Source organism: Tupaia chinensis, unplaced genomic scaffold, assembly GCF_000334495.1.
Source record: "Tupaia chinensis unplaced genomic scaffold, TupChi_1.0 Scaffold000291_1, whole genome shotgun sequence".
NCBI lineage: Eukaryota > Metazoa > Chordata > Mammalia > Scandentia > Tupaiidae > Tupaia > Tupaia belangeri.
Window position 1 is genome coordinate 1,310,724 of NW_006159776.1, and position 18,047 is coordinate 1,328,770.

An 18,047-nucleotide genomic window follows, 5' to 3' on the forward strand; every position below is an offset into this window, starting at 1 on the left:
CTCACCCCCCATGGGGGATGACCACGCCGCAGTCCCTTCTCCTCCATTCTCCTCTCGGGATCCTGGGCACGCATACGCACGTGCCCGGCGTGAGTTTTAAGCCACTGGGTCCAGGACGCGAACCGCGGTCGACTACGTGGGAGTCCAGCGACATAGCCATTACGCTAACTGCTGGTTCCCACCCCTGATTCATTCTTACTCTGTACCCTTAGGAAATCTAAGTTATGAAAGAAAAGTAAATGACCATTTTTGTCTATCTTTTTCCAACTTTTTGCAGTGACACCTTTTCTCCCAGTAGTTCCATCAGAAATCCCAAGGCTCAGACCAGCAGTTAGCGTAATGGCTATGTCGCTGGACTCCCATGTAGTTGACCGCGGTTTGAGCCCTGGACCCGTTGGCTTAAACTCACACTGGGTGTGTGTGCGTGCATGCCCAAGATCCCGAGAGAAGAATGGAGGAGAAGGGATTGTGGCATGACCATCCCCCCTGGGGGGGTGATTTCTCGCTTTCTGTCTCTGTCTGTCTGGCGAGTGCATGTGCCCTATAGCCAAAACCTCTCCAAAAAAAAAAAAAAAGACGTGGGTCTTTTATCTATCTATGGAGTTTAGAGGTGGGGTCAGCCTTTCCTCAAACATATGGGCTGAAATAGAGGAGGAGCATTGGGATGGTGTTAACATTAGAAAAAGGAAAGGATGGTAGGGAGTCAAAAAAAATTTTTTTAAACATGATAAAATGTCCACTCTGTCTCCAAAGCTGTTTAGTGGGAGAAGGTTGTCCTTTAGCAGGTGGGTTTCAGTTACTAGATCAACACTTGAAGCTTACCCCATTCCTACATTGATTGCCTCTATTTTGCTGCAGATACCTGTTTCCCAAGTTTACACTATGCTGGACTGAGTTTGTAGACATGAAGGTTCACGTACCCTGTGAAACTACTGAATATATCGAAGCCAACTATGGTAAGACCTGGAAGATTCCTGTAAAGACATGGGACTGGAAGCACTCTCCCCCCAATGTACAGCCCAATGGAATATGGCCTATTTCTGAGTGGGATGAGGTTATCCAGTTATACTGACATACTAGGTTGAAATGGGAGAATTACCCTCCAGGAAAAAAAAGTAAAGAAAAACTATTTAAAAAGATAAACATGTTTATTTGTCAAATATAAATGAGAGCCAAAGAAAAACAATGACAAGTTTGAAGACACTGAGAGTCCTAACTGCTGAGCCATCTGACTTAATTCTTTCATCCAACATTTACTGTGGAGTTTCTTGTGCCAGGGACAGTGCTAGGTTATGGTGGAGAAGCAGAGATGAATGAGACAAATGCCTGCCTCTTTTTCCTCTCCCTTTGGTAAGAATCTCCATTTTCTTTTGAGAGGAATACCCTCACCTTTTAAAGAGCTCAAATAGAACAGTGTATATTCTGTAACAGTTTAAAAAAATGTTTGTTTGGTTGGAAGATGAACTCATCAGGCAAACCTAAGGAAGGGTATACTATTAGGTTATCAGGAAAGTCATGACATATTTTTCTGTTTTTCTATGCAAAAATGCATCAATACTTTCCCAACAACCAATAGTTAAAAAGAATAACTTAGTCCAGCTTAGTGGTGCAGTCAGTAGCAAACTGAACTGCAGTGCTATTTGCTGCATGGCCAACCTTGGATTAAGATGCTTGGGTCAACTTGAAAACATGCCTGGCATATGTGTGCATAAGTGCCCAGGGTCCTGATGAACTGGAGAAAGGGAATCCGGTGTAACAAGGCCCATCAAGGGTGCCTTAACTCTCATTTGTGCACACATGCTCTCTCTCTCTCATTAATAAATTAAACCCTTAAAAAAAAAAAAGAACAAAGAAAACTTGTGTTTGTTCCCAGCATTTAAGCCAAGATATTAGTGCTGCTTTTAAGATTATGGAATATGGGGCCAGCAGGTAGTGTGGTGGTTAAGGCACTGGAATTCCCACATGGCCAGCCACGGTTTGAGTCCTGTACCTGGTGGCTTGTTTTTTCTCTCTTTCTCTGACAAAACTCACGTGAAAAAAAAAAATTAATTATTTATTTTTAAAAATAAAAAAGATTCTGGAATATGGGAGCCAGCAAGTGGTGTGGTGGCTGGGGTGCTGGATTCCCACATGGCCAACTGCAGTTTGAATCCTGAACTTGGCGGCTTGCTTTCTTAGTTCCCCACTTTCTCTCTTTCTCTCTGTCTGGTCAAGTTAAAAAAATACTAACAAACCAAATTAAATAATAAATCTTTAAAAAAGATTATGGAATGTGAGTTGATATTTGGGTAATCAATTTTATGATTGTGGAGCGAATATTTAAGTGATCAGACTTTAGGTGACATCATGAAAAGGTAGTAGTGGCCCAGCTGCAGTGGCGCAGCAGCTAAGGAAGATTGGGGGTTGGTTCCCAGGTCAACTTGTACACACCAGAAGTGCACACACATGCCCGTAGTCCTGGCTAGCTGGGAATGGGGGAAAGATGGAGGCATGAGACAGTGTCAAGAGAGTTCATCTTCTTCTCTTTCCTTCTCTTTGTTTCTCTGTCTGTCTCATGAAAGAGAGAGGGGAGGGAAGGAGAGAAAGGAAAAAAGGGAGGGAGACAGAGAAAAAATCTAAAAGGAAGAAAAGGTTATAGCAGATTCATTTTACAAGCAATCTGATATGGAATCAATTTAGAGTACAAGGCATTATTTTAAAAGAAAAAGAACTTGGGAACCAGCAGTTAGTGTAATGGCTATGTCGCTAGACTCCCACGTAGTCAACTGCGGTTCGCATCCCGGACCCAGTGGCTTAAAACTCACGCTGGGCACGTGTGCGTGCGTGCCCAAGATCCCTAGAGGAGAATGGAGGAGAAGGGATTGTGGTGTGATCATCTCCCCTCGGGGGTGATTTCTCACTTTCTGTCTGTATGTCTCTCTCTGTCTGTCTGGTGAGCGCACGCACCCTATAGTAAAAACCTCTCCAAAAAAAAAGAAAAATAACTTATAGCCTTGTTAACGTAAGTAAACTTGATACATTTACTATTTTTGTATTTGAAATGAGAAGAGAGCTTATGCTTGTGCAGTGCTTACATTTCCAGCCATTGTGAGAATATTTTCACTAACCTCTGTTGGCACTTGATGACAAAGCATTTGAGTGAAGCCATGCTACCAGACATGATGTGAAGGAGTTGTGATTTCATAATGTTTTTATTATTTCATTCTCAACCACTCTGTTAGGTAAAAATATGAGTTATTCATGGACATAAATTTATAATCCTTACATCCCACTTTTAATGTTAACACTAAAATATAAATAGAAATACTTCTTATTTTTTCTAAATACACTCATTATCTTCGTTCATCAGTTACAGCTCCATACCTTTAACTTACAACCTATGTGGCAGTTTTTAAGTGGCATGTAAACCTACTGTTCCTTTTCCTCTTCCAGTATTATATCAGATCTCTAATACATACAATAAATGGTGAACTTGACACCTATTCCCCTCCTCGAGTCATAATGTTTACAAAGTTTTTGGGCCATTGATCGATGGAGCAAGATCTCAGACTTCACTACTTTATTCAGTACCACCCACTTTGGTACCTTTCGGTGTCATTTTCCCCAAGTGGGCTAGGATGTCTCTGTCTCACCCAGCTCCCCATCAGTTATTTGAATGATATTCTAAGTGAGAGGGAAAGGGAAATGCATGCACAATAAACATTGCTCTGTTTCTTTGTCCAGGAAAGGGAACCTGAGTCTTTTATCCGTGCTGTTAGGATTACTTTCTGGACTAGCTTGGCAGATTTTCCTCTAAAGCCAGAGAATAACAGGAGGTCCAAAAATGGGAACCAGGAAATCTGAAAGAATGAGCTGACAGTTTCCCCAAAACAAAGTTGGAGAAAGTAACATACAGCCACTCTGCTCCAAATTTTAAAACAACATGAAAACTTTCTTTTGATAAATGATAATCAAAAGCCTTCCTCTCTTAGGAAGTGTTCTCAATGCAGAATCATAGGGTCTTTTCATAAATAACACTGGCGGGTTTTCAGAGACCTTTATAGATTATCATCAAATTTTGCCAAAATGACCAATCATCAAAATCAGCTTTCTAGCCGTGGATAGAGAGTCAGTCCATAGAATACATACTCAGATTCTAAAGAAATTATTCTAATTTCATGCTTAAAAATAATATAACAGACAAATAATGATTTACTGGGCAAAATTCACCCTCCTTGATGGGGAGCATTTACTTGTACTCAGTATCTAGAAATGCACACATTCCATGTTATTGCCAACTTCTAAATGGGACGCCACTGTTTGCCAGGAGATCTTACCTATCCCTGATCAGGTTGTTTCTCTTTTATCTGACCTCAGAATACAAGGTTTTAGATCATCCAAAATCCAGTACATCTTGACTACTATTCACAGAGGTTCCATATCCTCCCTTACATGGACCACTGGCAGCTGCTGAAATACCTTTCTTGTTTTCCTCCTGGTTTCATAACTAATGCTTTTGGGTTCTACCCTAACTTGCAGGAATTGAGGCCATTCCTCAGAATCTGAAGGCCAGGCTTGCCTCTGATCCTGATGCAGCCATAGATCACCTGTGCTTAACTATTGTACGCCACTGAGTGTCCAGTGACCTTGGCTTAGGTGACTCCATCATCAGTACCTTCTCACATCACTTTTCTTTCCTCACCTGAGGATTTCAGCAGTCATTTTTTAAAAATTTTATTTACTTTTATTATTTATTTTTCTTTTGATTGGTACAGGGCACGTGTGCTCACCAAGGAGAGAGAAAGCAAGCCACAAGGTCTGGGACTTGAACCGTGGTTAGCCATGTGGAAATCCAATACCTTAACCACCATGCTTACTGGCCCTCAGGAATCATTCTAATCGGATTCCTTTTAGGTCCCGTTTGCCTGGCTTACCTGGAAAAGACATACTAATGTGGTGGTAGTTAGGCACTCTGGAGAGGTCCTCACAGGCAAGATCCCTCTCAACTGACAACCAAGTAGCCACTCGTGCGTCATCTAAATAGGGAGCACTTGTCCTTGTCCCCTCTGCTTGCCCCCTGGAGTAAAAACACGGTCCCCAACATTTGTCATCCGTAAGAATAGCTGGGCGGTGGGATAGCAGGTTTCCTGCATTTCCTAACTATAAATCCTGACCACTAGGTGGCAGAAGATCTGCCAGCTCTCCCCACAAACAAGTTAACACTGAAATAAAAAACAATCCTGTTCTTGAATCTTAAATGCTTTAAAGGGCCTTAGTTCAACATTTGTTTTACTTTTTTCATTTTTTAATAAATAAATAAACCCCATAAATATCTCAAAAAAATAAGACCATTCATACCTGGAGACACCACTTTGGTACCTGACTCTCCTAAGCTGATTCCCATGGGAACCATCAGCATCAGTCTGCTCAGTGCCCATCTGATTAGTCCATCCTCTTACTAATCCAACTTTTCATAAGGCTCTGCCTCAAACCCTTTCTTTCCTGAGGGATCTTTACTTGGGAGTAGCGATGTGCTTCACTAAAGAAAACTGTTTTTGCAGTTTTCAAGATTTTTAAAATCTCTTTGGCTGGAAAAGAGACAGTATAGAGCTTTAAGTGTTAGGCTGCTTTTAGTTATTTATACTGATAGTCTTTTTTTTTTTTTTAAGAGGTTTTTGCCAAAGGGCATGTGGCCTCACTGGAGAGAGACAGAGAAGGTGAGAGGGAAAGTGAGAACTCACTCCTCCCGGGTATGGCCATGCCTCAATCTCTTCTCCATTCTCTTCCTGGGATCTTGGGTACACACACACACAAACACACACACACACGTGCCCTAAGTGATTTTGAAGCCACCACATCTGGGACTTGAACCACAGTCAGTAATGTGGGAGCCAGTGACATAATTACTATGTCATCTGCTGGCCTCGTACACCGATTCTCTCTATAGAGGCAAGTAATTAACTATAGATGATGCTCATTTCTTTATAAATTTGTGACACCAAACAATCGTTTCTATTCTTACATAGCTACAAAGCTTCCAATGGCACAGAGGATAGAGTAAGCAGGGGTTTATAGATTGAGTACCAGAAATAAATTTGGAAAATACACTTGAAATGAGCTTCTACACTTCAATTGAAAATCTCACCTAATATTACAAGCCCAAGGCTACCAATTTTCCAAGTCTCCTTCCAGTTTCACCTCCTGGGGAATGAACAGTTCTTTTATCCTAAATATTAGAAATCCAGAGGGGAAATCTTCCTTCAAAACCTAGTCAGAGAGAGTGCCACATTCCCATCTTCTAACACGTGATCACCAGTTATAACAGCTTTAAGCAATGGAAAAAGCAAATGGAAAAAACAGAGAATTTTTTTTTAAGAAATGTCTCGGCAGCTATTTTTTTTTCCTCCATTAATACCTGGGCTAGGTCACTCCTGATTCTCACTTAGAGAAGACAACATATTAGCATAAAAAGACCACAAGCATTGGAGTAAGGACCAAGTTTGAATCCCACCTTCATCTTGTGGAATTTATGATGGGCGATCTCAGCCTCCGTTTCCACATGAGTGAATTGGGGAAATTATGCATACTTCTCAGGGTTTTAGGAGAATTAAATGAAATATATAGTATTTAGCCTCAATGGTAGGATTAAATAAATACCCAAGAAATATGCCATTTTCTAGTTCTTTATTTCTTTCTAATTATCCTTCAAATGGAATTATAGAAACTGTGAGTCACTGGGTCTGACAGTGGTGTGGTGGTTAAGGTGCTGGACTCCTACATGGCCAACCGTAGTTCAAGTCTTCAACTTGGTGGCTTACTTTCTCACTTTCTCTTTCTCTGTTCAAATTTTAAAATAACAATAAAAAAATTAAATAATTCTTTAAAAAAAAGAAATACTATGAGTCAGGACTTAACTGCCTTTCTGAGAAGGTTGCATATCTAAATTTACTTTTAAAAATTATTCTAGGGACCAGCAGATGGTGTAATGGTTATGTTGCTGGATTCCCACGGAGTTGACCGCAGTTTGAATCCCAGACCTATGGCTTACAACTCACGCCGGGCAGGTGTGCGTGCATGCCCAAGATCCCAAGAAGAGAATGGAGGAGAGGGATTGCAGCATGGCCACCCCCTGGGGGATGATTTTATGTTTTCTGTCTCTCTCTCTCTCTCTCTCTGGCAAGTGCATGCACCCTATAGCAAAAATCTCTAAAAAATAGATTGTAGGGACCAGCAGATGGTGTAATGGTTACGTTGCTAGACTCTCACATGGTTGATCACAGTTTGAATCCCTGGTCTGGCAGCTTGAAACTCATACTGGGCACATGTGCATGTGTGTCTAAAATCTGAAAGGAGAAAAGAGAAGGGACTGTGATGTGGCCATCCCCTCTGGGGGGTGAATTCTTGCTTTCAGTCTCTGTCTCTCTGGAACCTTACAGCAACAATCTAAAAAAAAAAAAAAAAAAGGGACCAGCAGTTAGTGTAATTGCTATGTCGCTGGACTCCCACATAGTCGACCGCAGTTTGAGTCCTGGACCCGGTAGCTTAAACTCATGCCGGGTGCGTGTGCGTGCGTGCCTAAGATCCCGAGAGGAGAATGGTAGAGGAGGGATTGTGGCGTGGCCATCCTCCCTGGGGGGGGTGATTTCTTGCTTTCTGTCTCTCTCTGTTTGGCGAGCGCACGCGCCCTATAGCAAAACCCTCTCCGAAAATACAATGTATTCTGTCAAAGCATTAAAGATAAAATTATACGGCTTATAAATTCACAGACATTATCAGGTTGCTTCCTTCTCTAATTAGAACTTATTTTTCATTTTGTTGGTTACCTATTGTCTCCTGGGGTCTCCTCTAGCATCCTGTATGCTGTTTAGTTCCTTGGTTTCAAGTAGTTTACTCTCTGTACCTCTCTAGATTTGGTGCCTGCTCTCTTCCCTGAACTTTCTGATATTCTAGCTTTTCGTTTCTCTATTTTAAGACTTTTTTTTAATAGGGCACATGTGCTCACCAGAAAGAGACAGAGACAGTGACAGGGAAAATGAGAAGTAACCCCCCGGGGGGTGGCCACTTGCAATCCCTTCTCCTCCATTCTCTTTCTGGGATTTTGGGCATGCATTCACACACATGCCTAGCATGATTTTCAAGCCACCAGGTCCAGGACTTGAACGACAGTCCGCTGTGTGGGAATCCAGTGCCTTAACCACTACTCCACCTGCTAGCCCCTTCCAGCTTTTCTTAGAGGTAAACCCTTCTCGTTAATGAAATTAAATATAAGTCATGATTTGGAGAGAGAAAGAATTCCGAATACTTCGTTTCATTTCATTGTCTATGTTGATAAATCCCTGTATCCATAGTAATAAAGAAGAATTTAAAATATTCATATCCACTTTCTGCCTTTAAATTTATATTTCTGTCTTAAATAGGCAAGAATCAGCAGGGTGTGTGATGCCATTTTAAGCTGCTTCATATCAGACTAATTATAACTAGTAAGTCAAACAGACCAATTCAGTAGTGATTCCTTTTGTATAAGATCAGTACTTAAAGTAAGCAAGTATAGATTTTAAGATAAGAAATCCCTGCTTCTGTACTCAGAATTTCTATCTTCCCTTGTCATTCCCAACCCAACCTAATGCAAAGGGTATGTAGGGACCCATTGGCAAGCCAGACTACTATTTATGTACGAGTACCTCTCACGGTAGAGTTGAAGGGAAGGGGATATGAGGAGACTTAAAAGTACCGTGTTTTAATGTATAAAATGAGAACGGTCTTATGCACCTTCAAGAAATTATAAGATTCACAGTCTTCTGATTTATTTAGAGCATGAGATTCATGTTAAATGAAGGTCATATGTAACCATTTCTGTGTCCCTTTTACATCATAACTATAAAAACGTATAGATTTTCTAAACAAAGTGATACTTTAAACATGAGTAGATTTTGAGTGTATGCTTACCAGTTTACCATTTCATTTTATCTTCAGGTACAAATAGTTTGTGGTACTACTGAAAATATGTTTACTATTATTTTGATCAGAATTTTGTAACATATTATCCAGTTTAGGATGGTGAATAAAAATTTTTCTAATCTCTTGAGATAATCTCTTTTGTGTTTATTTTGAAACATGCAGTGAAAATAACAGCTACTAACATTCTTAAATAATATGGTAAAAATTGTAATTTTGCCACCACTACAAAATTTTTTTTTTTTAACTAGGCAAAGAACTTTATTAACTTTTGTTCCAAACTTTATTCCCAGGCTTCTTCAGCTTAATTAGCTGCAAAGAATGAACTGCGTGTAAGCAAAACTGAAAAGAGTTGCAGTGTCCCAGGGACTTAGGCTTAAAAATATTAGAGATCTAGATTTTATCAGATCCATAAACAAAACAGAATTTAAAAAACCAGCCATAATATAAAATAGCAGCTCCCAGTAACTTCATCAAGTTTATCCCTTTCAGAAGTTGACTCGATTCAGTTTGCCTCATTTTTGGAAGCCTCATCAAAAATCTGGAACTTCGTCATCATCATTCTCTCCAGTAGCAAGTGGTGCTTTTCCATCCACAGATTGTTTGGGCAGAGCTTCAGTCAGTCTCCCTAGACTAGTCAGGCTGTCTGCTCCCAGTCTCCTTAAACTAGTCAGACTGTCTGCCCTTAGCTGGTTTAAGAAGCTGGGTAGCATTTCTGTCAGCTGCTTTGTCTCAGCATGGCCTGTAATGGTGAAAGTATTAGCTGCCAGAGATGCCTGAACTTTAGGGTTGTTAAAGTGGATCACTGTTCCCTGGTTTAGAAACATTCACCTCTTCATACCAGAGATACTATTTACCCCTAACTTCTTTAAGGAAAACTGAAGTTTCTTATCATCTGCTGTAGCTGTTCTATGAACCACCTTCTTCTTTCTGCGAGCAATTCCTTTCCCACCAATGCACACTTGTGCCTGCAGGTTGGTGAGTTATTCCTGGTTCATGATAGTTTCTTTCATCTTGTGGGAGCGGAAAAGGGGCCCCACGGGGGACTAGGGTTGGCGCTCAGGAGGTCTCAGGCAGACCAGCTGAGATTAGGCGCCTACACACAGGGACGAAAGATGGCAGCTCCGCTACAATATTTTTTAAATTTAAGTCTGGGACCCTCAGATCTACACATAGAAACTTGAAAGTCCAAAAGTTCTCAGTGAAAAAGCCTGCCAGCCAAAGACTACCAGAAAGACACCTGCATGCAAACAGTTCAGCTAATTAGCTTATTGCAGCAAGAGAAAACACCCACCATGAGGAACCTTAACATATTTCAGGAAGAGAGAACTAGAAAGGTCTTTTATAGGATTGGACCCAAAAGTCAGAATTGTAAGAAGTAACTAGTGGAAAGGAAATACCTCAGGGCATGCAGTATTTTTATCCTAGTCCTACTTTGTTCAATTTTTTTTAGAGTTATTTATTTATTTTTTAAAAATTTGCTATAGGGCACTTTGCTTACTAGCGAAAGAAAGAAAGCAAGCCACCAGGTCTGGGACTCGAACTGCAATCAGCCATGTGGGAATTCAGCACCTTAACCACCACGCCACCTACTTTGTCCAAATTTAACAGTGTCTAAAAAGGAATTACACACCATGACCTAGATTTATTCCAGGTATACATGGCTAGTTCAGCCTGAAAAATCAATCAATGTAATATGCCATATCAACAAGCTACGTAAGAAACTTGTGTGATCATATCAATAGACACAGAAAAGGAATTTAACAGAATCCAATTCCCAGTCATAATCGGAAAACTCCCAGTAAGTTAAAAATAGAAAGAAGTTACTTAACTTGATCAAACTTACGTACAGAAAAGCAGTATCTTAGTTTATAGTGAAACACTAAATGTTTTTTCCTAAGATAAGGAACCATGGTAAAGATACCTGCTCTCCCTATTCTTATTTGAGTCAAAACTAGAAGTTCTAACCACTGCAGTAACATTGGAAAAATAAAAAAAAATAGTCTGTGGCCCATTCGCTGCTGGGGTCAGTGAAGGATTGCAAGAGGGCTGGGCGGAAACTTGCCCTAAAAACTATTGACTGGGTAGGTTTTGGAGAAATAATACCTCGAAACCAAAAGGCTATTGCAAACTCCCTGAAAACTAGGAACAAAACCCTCACCTCTAGGTTGACTGCACTACCTGAGAACCCGCCAGCTATCGACTGGGCTTACTACAAGGCCAGCGTGACCAAGGCAGGCTTGGTGGATGACCTTGAGAAGAAATTTAATGTCCTGAAGGTTCCTGTGCCAGAAGATAAATACACTGTCCAGGTGGACGCAGAAGAAAAGATGTGAAAAGTGCTGAGTTTGTGTCCCTCTCAAAAGCTAGCATTGAAGAATATCAGAAACAGTGGGAGAAGATGAAGAACATAGTTTCATTTGATCAGACGACCATCGAGGACTTGAATGAAGTCTTCTCAGAAACCACATTAGACAAGAAGAAGTACCCCTATTCACCTCCCAGCCAATTAAGAATTTATGAAATTTTTTTGTCTGGAAGGAAGCTCTGGCCCTTGTCTTACAAACTCTGGACCTAAAAAATAAAGGTAATGACATAGAGGAAAAAAGTATATGTATAGATTGGGAAGAGAGAAATGAGATTCTCTTTACTGCCGATGACATGATTGTTTATATAGATAATACCAAGGATTTTTTTTTCTATAGGGTGCATGCACTTGTCAGATAGAGAGAAAGAAAGTGAGAAATCACTCCCCAGGGGGATGGCCACACTGCAGTCCCTTCTCCTCCATTCTTCTCTTGGGGTTTTGGGCATGCACACGTACATGTCGGTGTGAGTTTCAAGCCACTGTGTCCAGGACTTGAACTGTGGTCACCTGCATGTGAGTCCAGTGATGTAACCATTATGCCATCTGCTGGTCCCCAGACAAACTTACTCTAAAATCTATGTGATAATTTAGAATAACTAGATAATCTTGGTGGCTTGCTTTCTCTCTTTCTCTCTGTGTGTCTGTCTGTCTGTCTCTGGTCAAATGAAAATGAATGAATGAGTAAACAAAATTAAATAATTTAAATAAAAAGGGGGAGAGAAAGAGCCCCCCAATGGGGTGTAGCCCTACTATAATTAATTTTCCTCCTGGGTTTGTTTTTTTTTTATGAGAGATTTTTGCTATAGGGCACATGCACTCACCAGAGAGACAGAAAGAAAATTCACCACCCCCTGCCCAGGGCAGATGGCCACGCCACAATCCTTTCTCCATCTCCTCTCAGGATCTTGGGCACACACACACATGTGCCTGGCATGAGTTTTAAGCCTGTCAGGTCCAGGACTCAAACCATGGTCAACCATGTGGGTGTCTGGTGATGTAACCATTATGGCATCTGCTGATCCCAATTTTCCTCCATTTTTCTATCCTGGTGGAATTTGGGGTGCTCAGGTATACACACTGATGTATGTTTTTCAAGCCACTGCAGCAGGCCCCTTAACATTTTTAAAAAATCCAATTCAACAGTGGGCAAAAGATATGAACAGCCATATCGCTGAAGGGAGTATCTGGATGGCAAATAAGCATATGGAAACGATGTTCATAGCCAGCCGGTGGTGTGGAGGTTAAGGTGCTGAACGTTACATGATTGACCATGGTTCAAGTCCTGCGCCTGGTAGCTTACTTCCTCATACTGGGCATGTGTGTATGTGCATATCTGAAATCCCAGGAAGAGACTGGAGGAGAAGGGACTGTGGCTGGCACGGCACGGCCGTGCCTCCTGGGGGCTGATTTCTCACTTTCTCTTGCATTGTCTCTCTCACTCTCTGGCAGGTACTTGTACCCTCTGACAATAAAATAAAATAAAATAAAATAAAAATATAAAATAAAAAAGTTTGTTTTGAAGCCTAAAATGGGCAGTCCTCTAATCTAATCAGATCCTACTTAGCAGATAAACTAGATTTCTGGCATGTGACATCATAATCAAAGGGAAAGCTTTTGTTTTAGGCTGATGTCTTCTTATAGCATCCCAATTGTAATTTTTTGTATTAAGGGATTTAGTTATTTAATTTTATTTATCATTATTTTATTGGACCAGAGAGAGACAAAAAGGGTAGGTGAGGAAGTAAGCCACCAGGTCTGGGACTCAAACTGTGGTTGGCCATGTGGGAGTTCAGCACCTCAACCACCACCCCACCTGCCAGCCCTTTTCCTCATTCTAGTGGAAGACTAGAGAATATCTAGAGCACTCTGTGTAACTGAAAATTATATCAAGCCACTTGTGACTATTGAGTGCTTGAAATGTGACAAATGTAACTGAATATTTAATTATTTTAAATCTAAATAGCATCATAAAGCTAAAGGCTAGCATATTGGGCAGTGCAGAAATAGAGAGTGTTAAATGGGATGAGGAAGAGCTTTGGAGTTGATTTAAATCTAGAGTGTGTTACTTCCTGGCTTAGTGACCTTGAACTACTTATTTAACCTCTTGAGTTTCCATTTCTCCCCCAAAAAACTAAAGGCACAAAATTAATACCCACTGTTAAAGATTATTATAAGAATTATAGGAAATCTGTAAAATACACTGCTGAGTACATAATAAATGCTCAATAAATAATAGCTATTGTTAATACTCATTTGCTTTTTTTTCTGCCTTTGGCAGAAATCCTTGTATTCTTCTTCTTTTTTTTTTTTTCTTTTTTTGGAGAGGTGTTTGTTTGTTTGTTTTTTGCTATAGGGCGCGTGCGTTCGCCAGACAGACAGACAGAGACAGACAGAAAGCAAGAAATCACCCCCCAGGTGGTATGGCCATGCCACAATCCCTTCTCCATTCCCTTCTTGGGACCTTGGGCATGCACGCACACGCGCCTGGTGTGAGTTTAAGCCACCGGGTCTAAGACTCGAACTGCGGTCGACTACATGGGAGTCCAGCAACATAGCCATTACACTAACTGCTGGTCCCTCAACTTGTATTTTTCTGATAATCTCCTGTGACAGTTTTTCTGCAAGATTGGTATTTTGGAACCCTCCTGGGTAAAGGACCCTCTTTTGAAGACTGATAATGAGAAGTGATGTTGGGGGCCTGCAGGTGGTGTGATGGTTAAGGTGCTAGATCTCCACATGTTGACCAAGGTTCAAATCCTGGAACTGGCGGCTTGCTTTTTCACTTTCCTTTTATCTCTCTCTGACGAATTAATAATAATAAGTGAATAAAATAAATATATATATATATGTCTTTAAAAAGTGATGTTGGCAATAAGTCCTGACCTTTGGAGGAAGAGGACATCATGGGGTTAAAATCTAACACTTAATAGAGCAGTCTCAAAGACCAGGTTTAGACAAGGCGACTAGAAGTCCCAGACTTCCTAGATGGCCGACTGAGCACCCAAGGCTAGATGTAGCTCCAGGAAGGGCAGAGACAGGGGCAGGAGGTTCAGTTGGTTGTAAAGACTTGAACAGGGGGCCAGCAGTGGTATGGTGGTTCAGGTGCTGGATTCCCACCTGGCTGTCCATGGTTCTGGTCCCGGGTCCAGCAGCTTGAAAATCATGCTGGGCACATGTGCATGCATGCTCAAAATCCCAGGAGGAGAATGTAGGAGAAGGGATTGTGGCATAGCCATCTCCCCTGGGGGGCTGATTTCTCACTTTCTCATTGCCTCTCTCTGTCTCTCTCCAGCAAGCACACATGCCCTATGGCAAAAACCTAAGAAAAAGACTTGAACAACAGAAAATTTGAATATGTTAAGAAAGGGAAGAAAGCATTCTCGAAGAAAATGAGTCAATGAAATAAAATGGGCTTTCTGGGACAGTGAACACGTTAGGGGCCTGAATATCCTGCTATGAAGTTTGGATAGGGGAGGGTAAAGTTATGAATAGGATCACGAAGCCTTCAGTAGACACTTCTGGCTTGATGAGTACTTGCCAACACAGTACTGAGGGCTGAGGTTCAACCAACACTCATGAGCCCCTTGAAAGCCAGAGCAGGAACTTGGGAGAATTTTGGTTCACTGAGACCGATCCTAAGAGAGCTGGAATCCTGATAGTTGTGGGGACAGAGGACAAAGCTTAGCCAGGTTGACATAGAACACCAGATAGGTTGGATAAGGTCACTCTAGGAATTCCTGGCTAGAGCCGGGGGCAGAAAGTGCTGGGGGTCAAGTGAACAGTGGACACTTTGGTGGCGTTCTGAGACGTGGAATTCAATAGCAGTGCTGCAGGCACAGAAGTGTGATGGGACGAGGCAATGTGTTATCCAGAGATAATTTGAACAGCCTTTGGGAGTCCAGGCAAAAGCTCAGTTAGATGTACTGGGGAGGAAGGCTAGTAGCAAGATTCCAGGCTCAGGGGAAGACAAAAGCAGTTTCTGGAACATGGCAGGGGAGTGAAGACAGGGTCAATGCTAGGCCCAGGCGCCACAGTGCAAGGAATGTGAGAGATATGGGAAAGAGGTTGGAGCTTTTTCTACACCTGCTGTTTCAATTAGAAGCCTGATTTAAATTCTGGGTCTTGGGCCAGCAGGTGGCATGATGGTTAAGGTACTGGACTCCCAGATGGCCAACTATAGTTTGAATCCCAGATGGGGCAGCTTGCTTTCTCTCTGTGTGTCTCTTAAAATAAAATAAAATAAAATAAAATAAAATAAAATAAAATAAAATAAAATAAAATAAAAATATAAAATAAAAAAGTTTGTTTTGAAGCCTAAAATGGGCAGTCCTCTAATCTAATCAGATCCTACTTAGCAGATAAACTAGATTTCTGGCATGTGACCTCATAATCAAAGGGAAAGCTTTTGTTTTAGGCTGATGTCTTCTTATAGCATCCCAATTGTAATTTTTTGTATTAAGGGATTTAGTTATTTAATTTTATTTATCATTATTTTATTGGACCAGAGAGAGACAAAAAGGGTAGGTGAGGAAGTAAGCCACCAGGTCTGGGACTCAAACTGTGGTTGGCCATGTGGGAGTTCAGCACCTCAACCACCACCCCACCTGCCAGCCCTTTTCCTCATTCTAGTGGAAGACTAGAGAATATCTAGAGCACTCTGTGTAACTGAAAATTATATCAAGCCACTTGTGACTATTGAGTGCTTGAAATGTGACAAATGTAACTGAATATTTAATTATTTTAAATCTAAATAGCATCATAAAGCTAAAGGCTAGCATATTGGGCAGTGCAGAAATAGAGAGTGTTAAATGGGATGAGGAAGAGCTTTGGAGTTGATTTAAATCTAGAGTGTGTTACTTCCTGGCTTAGTGACCTTGAACTACTTATTTAACCTCTTGAGTTTCCATTTCTCCCCCAAAAAACTAAAGGCACAAAATTAATACCCACTGTTAAAGATTATTATAAGAATTATAGGAAATCTGTAAAATACACTGCTGAGTACATAATAAATGCTCAATAAATAATAGCTATTGTTAATACTCATTTGCTTTTTTTTCTGCCTTTGGCAGAAATCCTTGTATTCTTCTTCTTTTTTTTTTTTTCTTTTTTTGGAGAGGTGTTTGTTTGTTTGTTTTTTGCTATAGGGCGCGTGCGTTCGCCAGACAGACAGACAGAGACAGACAGAAAGCAAGAAATCACCCCCCAGGTGGTATGGCCATGCCACAATCCCTTCTCCATTCCCTTCTTGGGACCTTGGGCATGCACGCACACGCGCCTGGTGTGAGTTTAAGCCACCGGGTCTAAGACTCGAACTGCGGTCGACTACATGGGAGTCCAGCAACATAGCCATTACACTAACTGCTGGTCCCTCAACTTGTATTTTTCTGATAATCTCCTGTGACAGTTTTTCTGCAAGATTGGTATTTTGGAACCCTCCTGGGTAAAGGACCCTCTTTTGAAGACTGATAATGAGAAGTGATGTTGGGGGCCTGCAGGTGGTGTGATGGTTAAGGTGCTAGATCTCCACATGTTGACCAAGGTTCAAATCCTGGAACTGGCGGCTTGCTTTTTCACTTTCCTTTTATCTCTCTCTGACGAATTAATAATAATAAGTGAATAAAATAAATATATATATATATGTCTTTAAAAAGTGATGTTGGCAATAAGTCCTGACCTTTGGAGGAAGAGGACATCATGGGGTTAAAATCTAACACTTAATAGAGCAGTCTCAAAGACCAGGTTTAGACAAGGCGACTAGAAGTCCCAGACTTCCTAGATGGCCGACTGAGCACCCAAGGCTAGATGTAGCTCCAGGAAGGGCAGAGACAGGGGCAGGAGGTTCAGTTGGTTGTAAAGACTTGAACAGGGGGCCAGCAGTGGTATGGTGGTTCAGGTGCTGGATTCCCACCTGGCTGTCCATGGTTCTGGTCCCGGGTCCAGCAGCTTGAAAATCATGCTGGGCACATGTGCATGCATGCTCAAAATCCCAGGAGGAGAATGTAGGAGAAGGGATTGTGGCATAGCCATCTCCCCTGGGGGGCTGATTTCTCACTTTCTCATTGCCTCTCTCTGTCTCTCTCCAGCAAGCACACATGCCCTATGGCAAAAACCTAAGAAAAAGACTTGAACAACAGAAAATTTGAATATGTTAAGAAAGGGAAGAAAGCATTCTCGAAGAAAATGAGTCAATGAAATAAAATGGGCTTTCTGGGACAGTGAACACGTTAGGGGCCTGAATATCCTGCTATGAAGTTTGGATAGGGGAGGGTAAAGTTATGAATAGGATCACGAAGCCTTCAGTAGACACTTCTGGCTTGATGAGTACTTGCCAACACAGTACTGAGGGCTGAGGTTCAACCAACACTCATGAGCCCCTTGAAAGCCAGAGCAGGAACTTGGGAGAATTTTGGTTCACTGAGACCGATCCTAAGAGAGCTGGAATCCTGATAGTTGTGGGGACAGAGGACAAAGCTTAGCCAGGTTGACATAGAACACCAGATAGGTTGGATAAGGTCACTCTAGGAATTCCTGGCTAGAGCCGGGGGCAGAAAGTGCTGGGGGTCAAGTGAACAGTGGACACTTTGGTGGCGTTCTGAGACGTGGAATTCAATAGCAGTGCTGCAGGCACAGAAGTGTGATGGGACGAGGCAATGTGTTATCCAGAGATAATTTGAACAGCCTTTGGGAGTCCAGGCAAAAGCTCAGTTAGATGTACTGGGGAGGAAGGCTAGTAGCAAGATTCCAG

At 41.5% G+C, this 18,047-nt stretch overlaps 1 protein-coding gene and 1 pseudogene across 7 annotated transcripts in view; both read left to right on the forward strand.

The window, feature by feature from the left end:
- Positions 1-18,047, forward strand: part of FKTN (fukutin) — an 80,662-nt gene that overhangs the window by 40,934 nt on the left and 21,681 nt on the right. For 3 of the 7 annotated variants that reach the window (XM_027772669.1, XM_006150602.3, XM_006150600.2), the window contains one exon: positions 859-1,978. In XM_027772669.1, the coding sequence (XP_027628470.1) occupies positions 859-1,072 (214 nt within the window). In that variant the 3' untranslated portion in view covers positions 1,073-1,978. Of the gene's footprint in view, positions 1-858; positions 1,979-18,047 lie in introns of those variants that run through there. The other 4 variants (XM_027772671.1, XM_027772670.1, XR_003549702.1 and 1 more) reach the window with 3 other exon arrangements.
- On the forward strand, positions 9,889-11,457 carry LOC102470840 (ATP synthase subunit d, mitochondrial pseudogene; annotated as a pseudogene).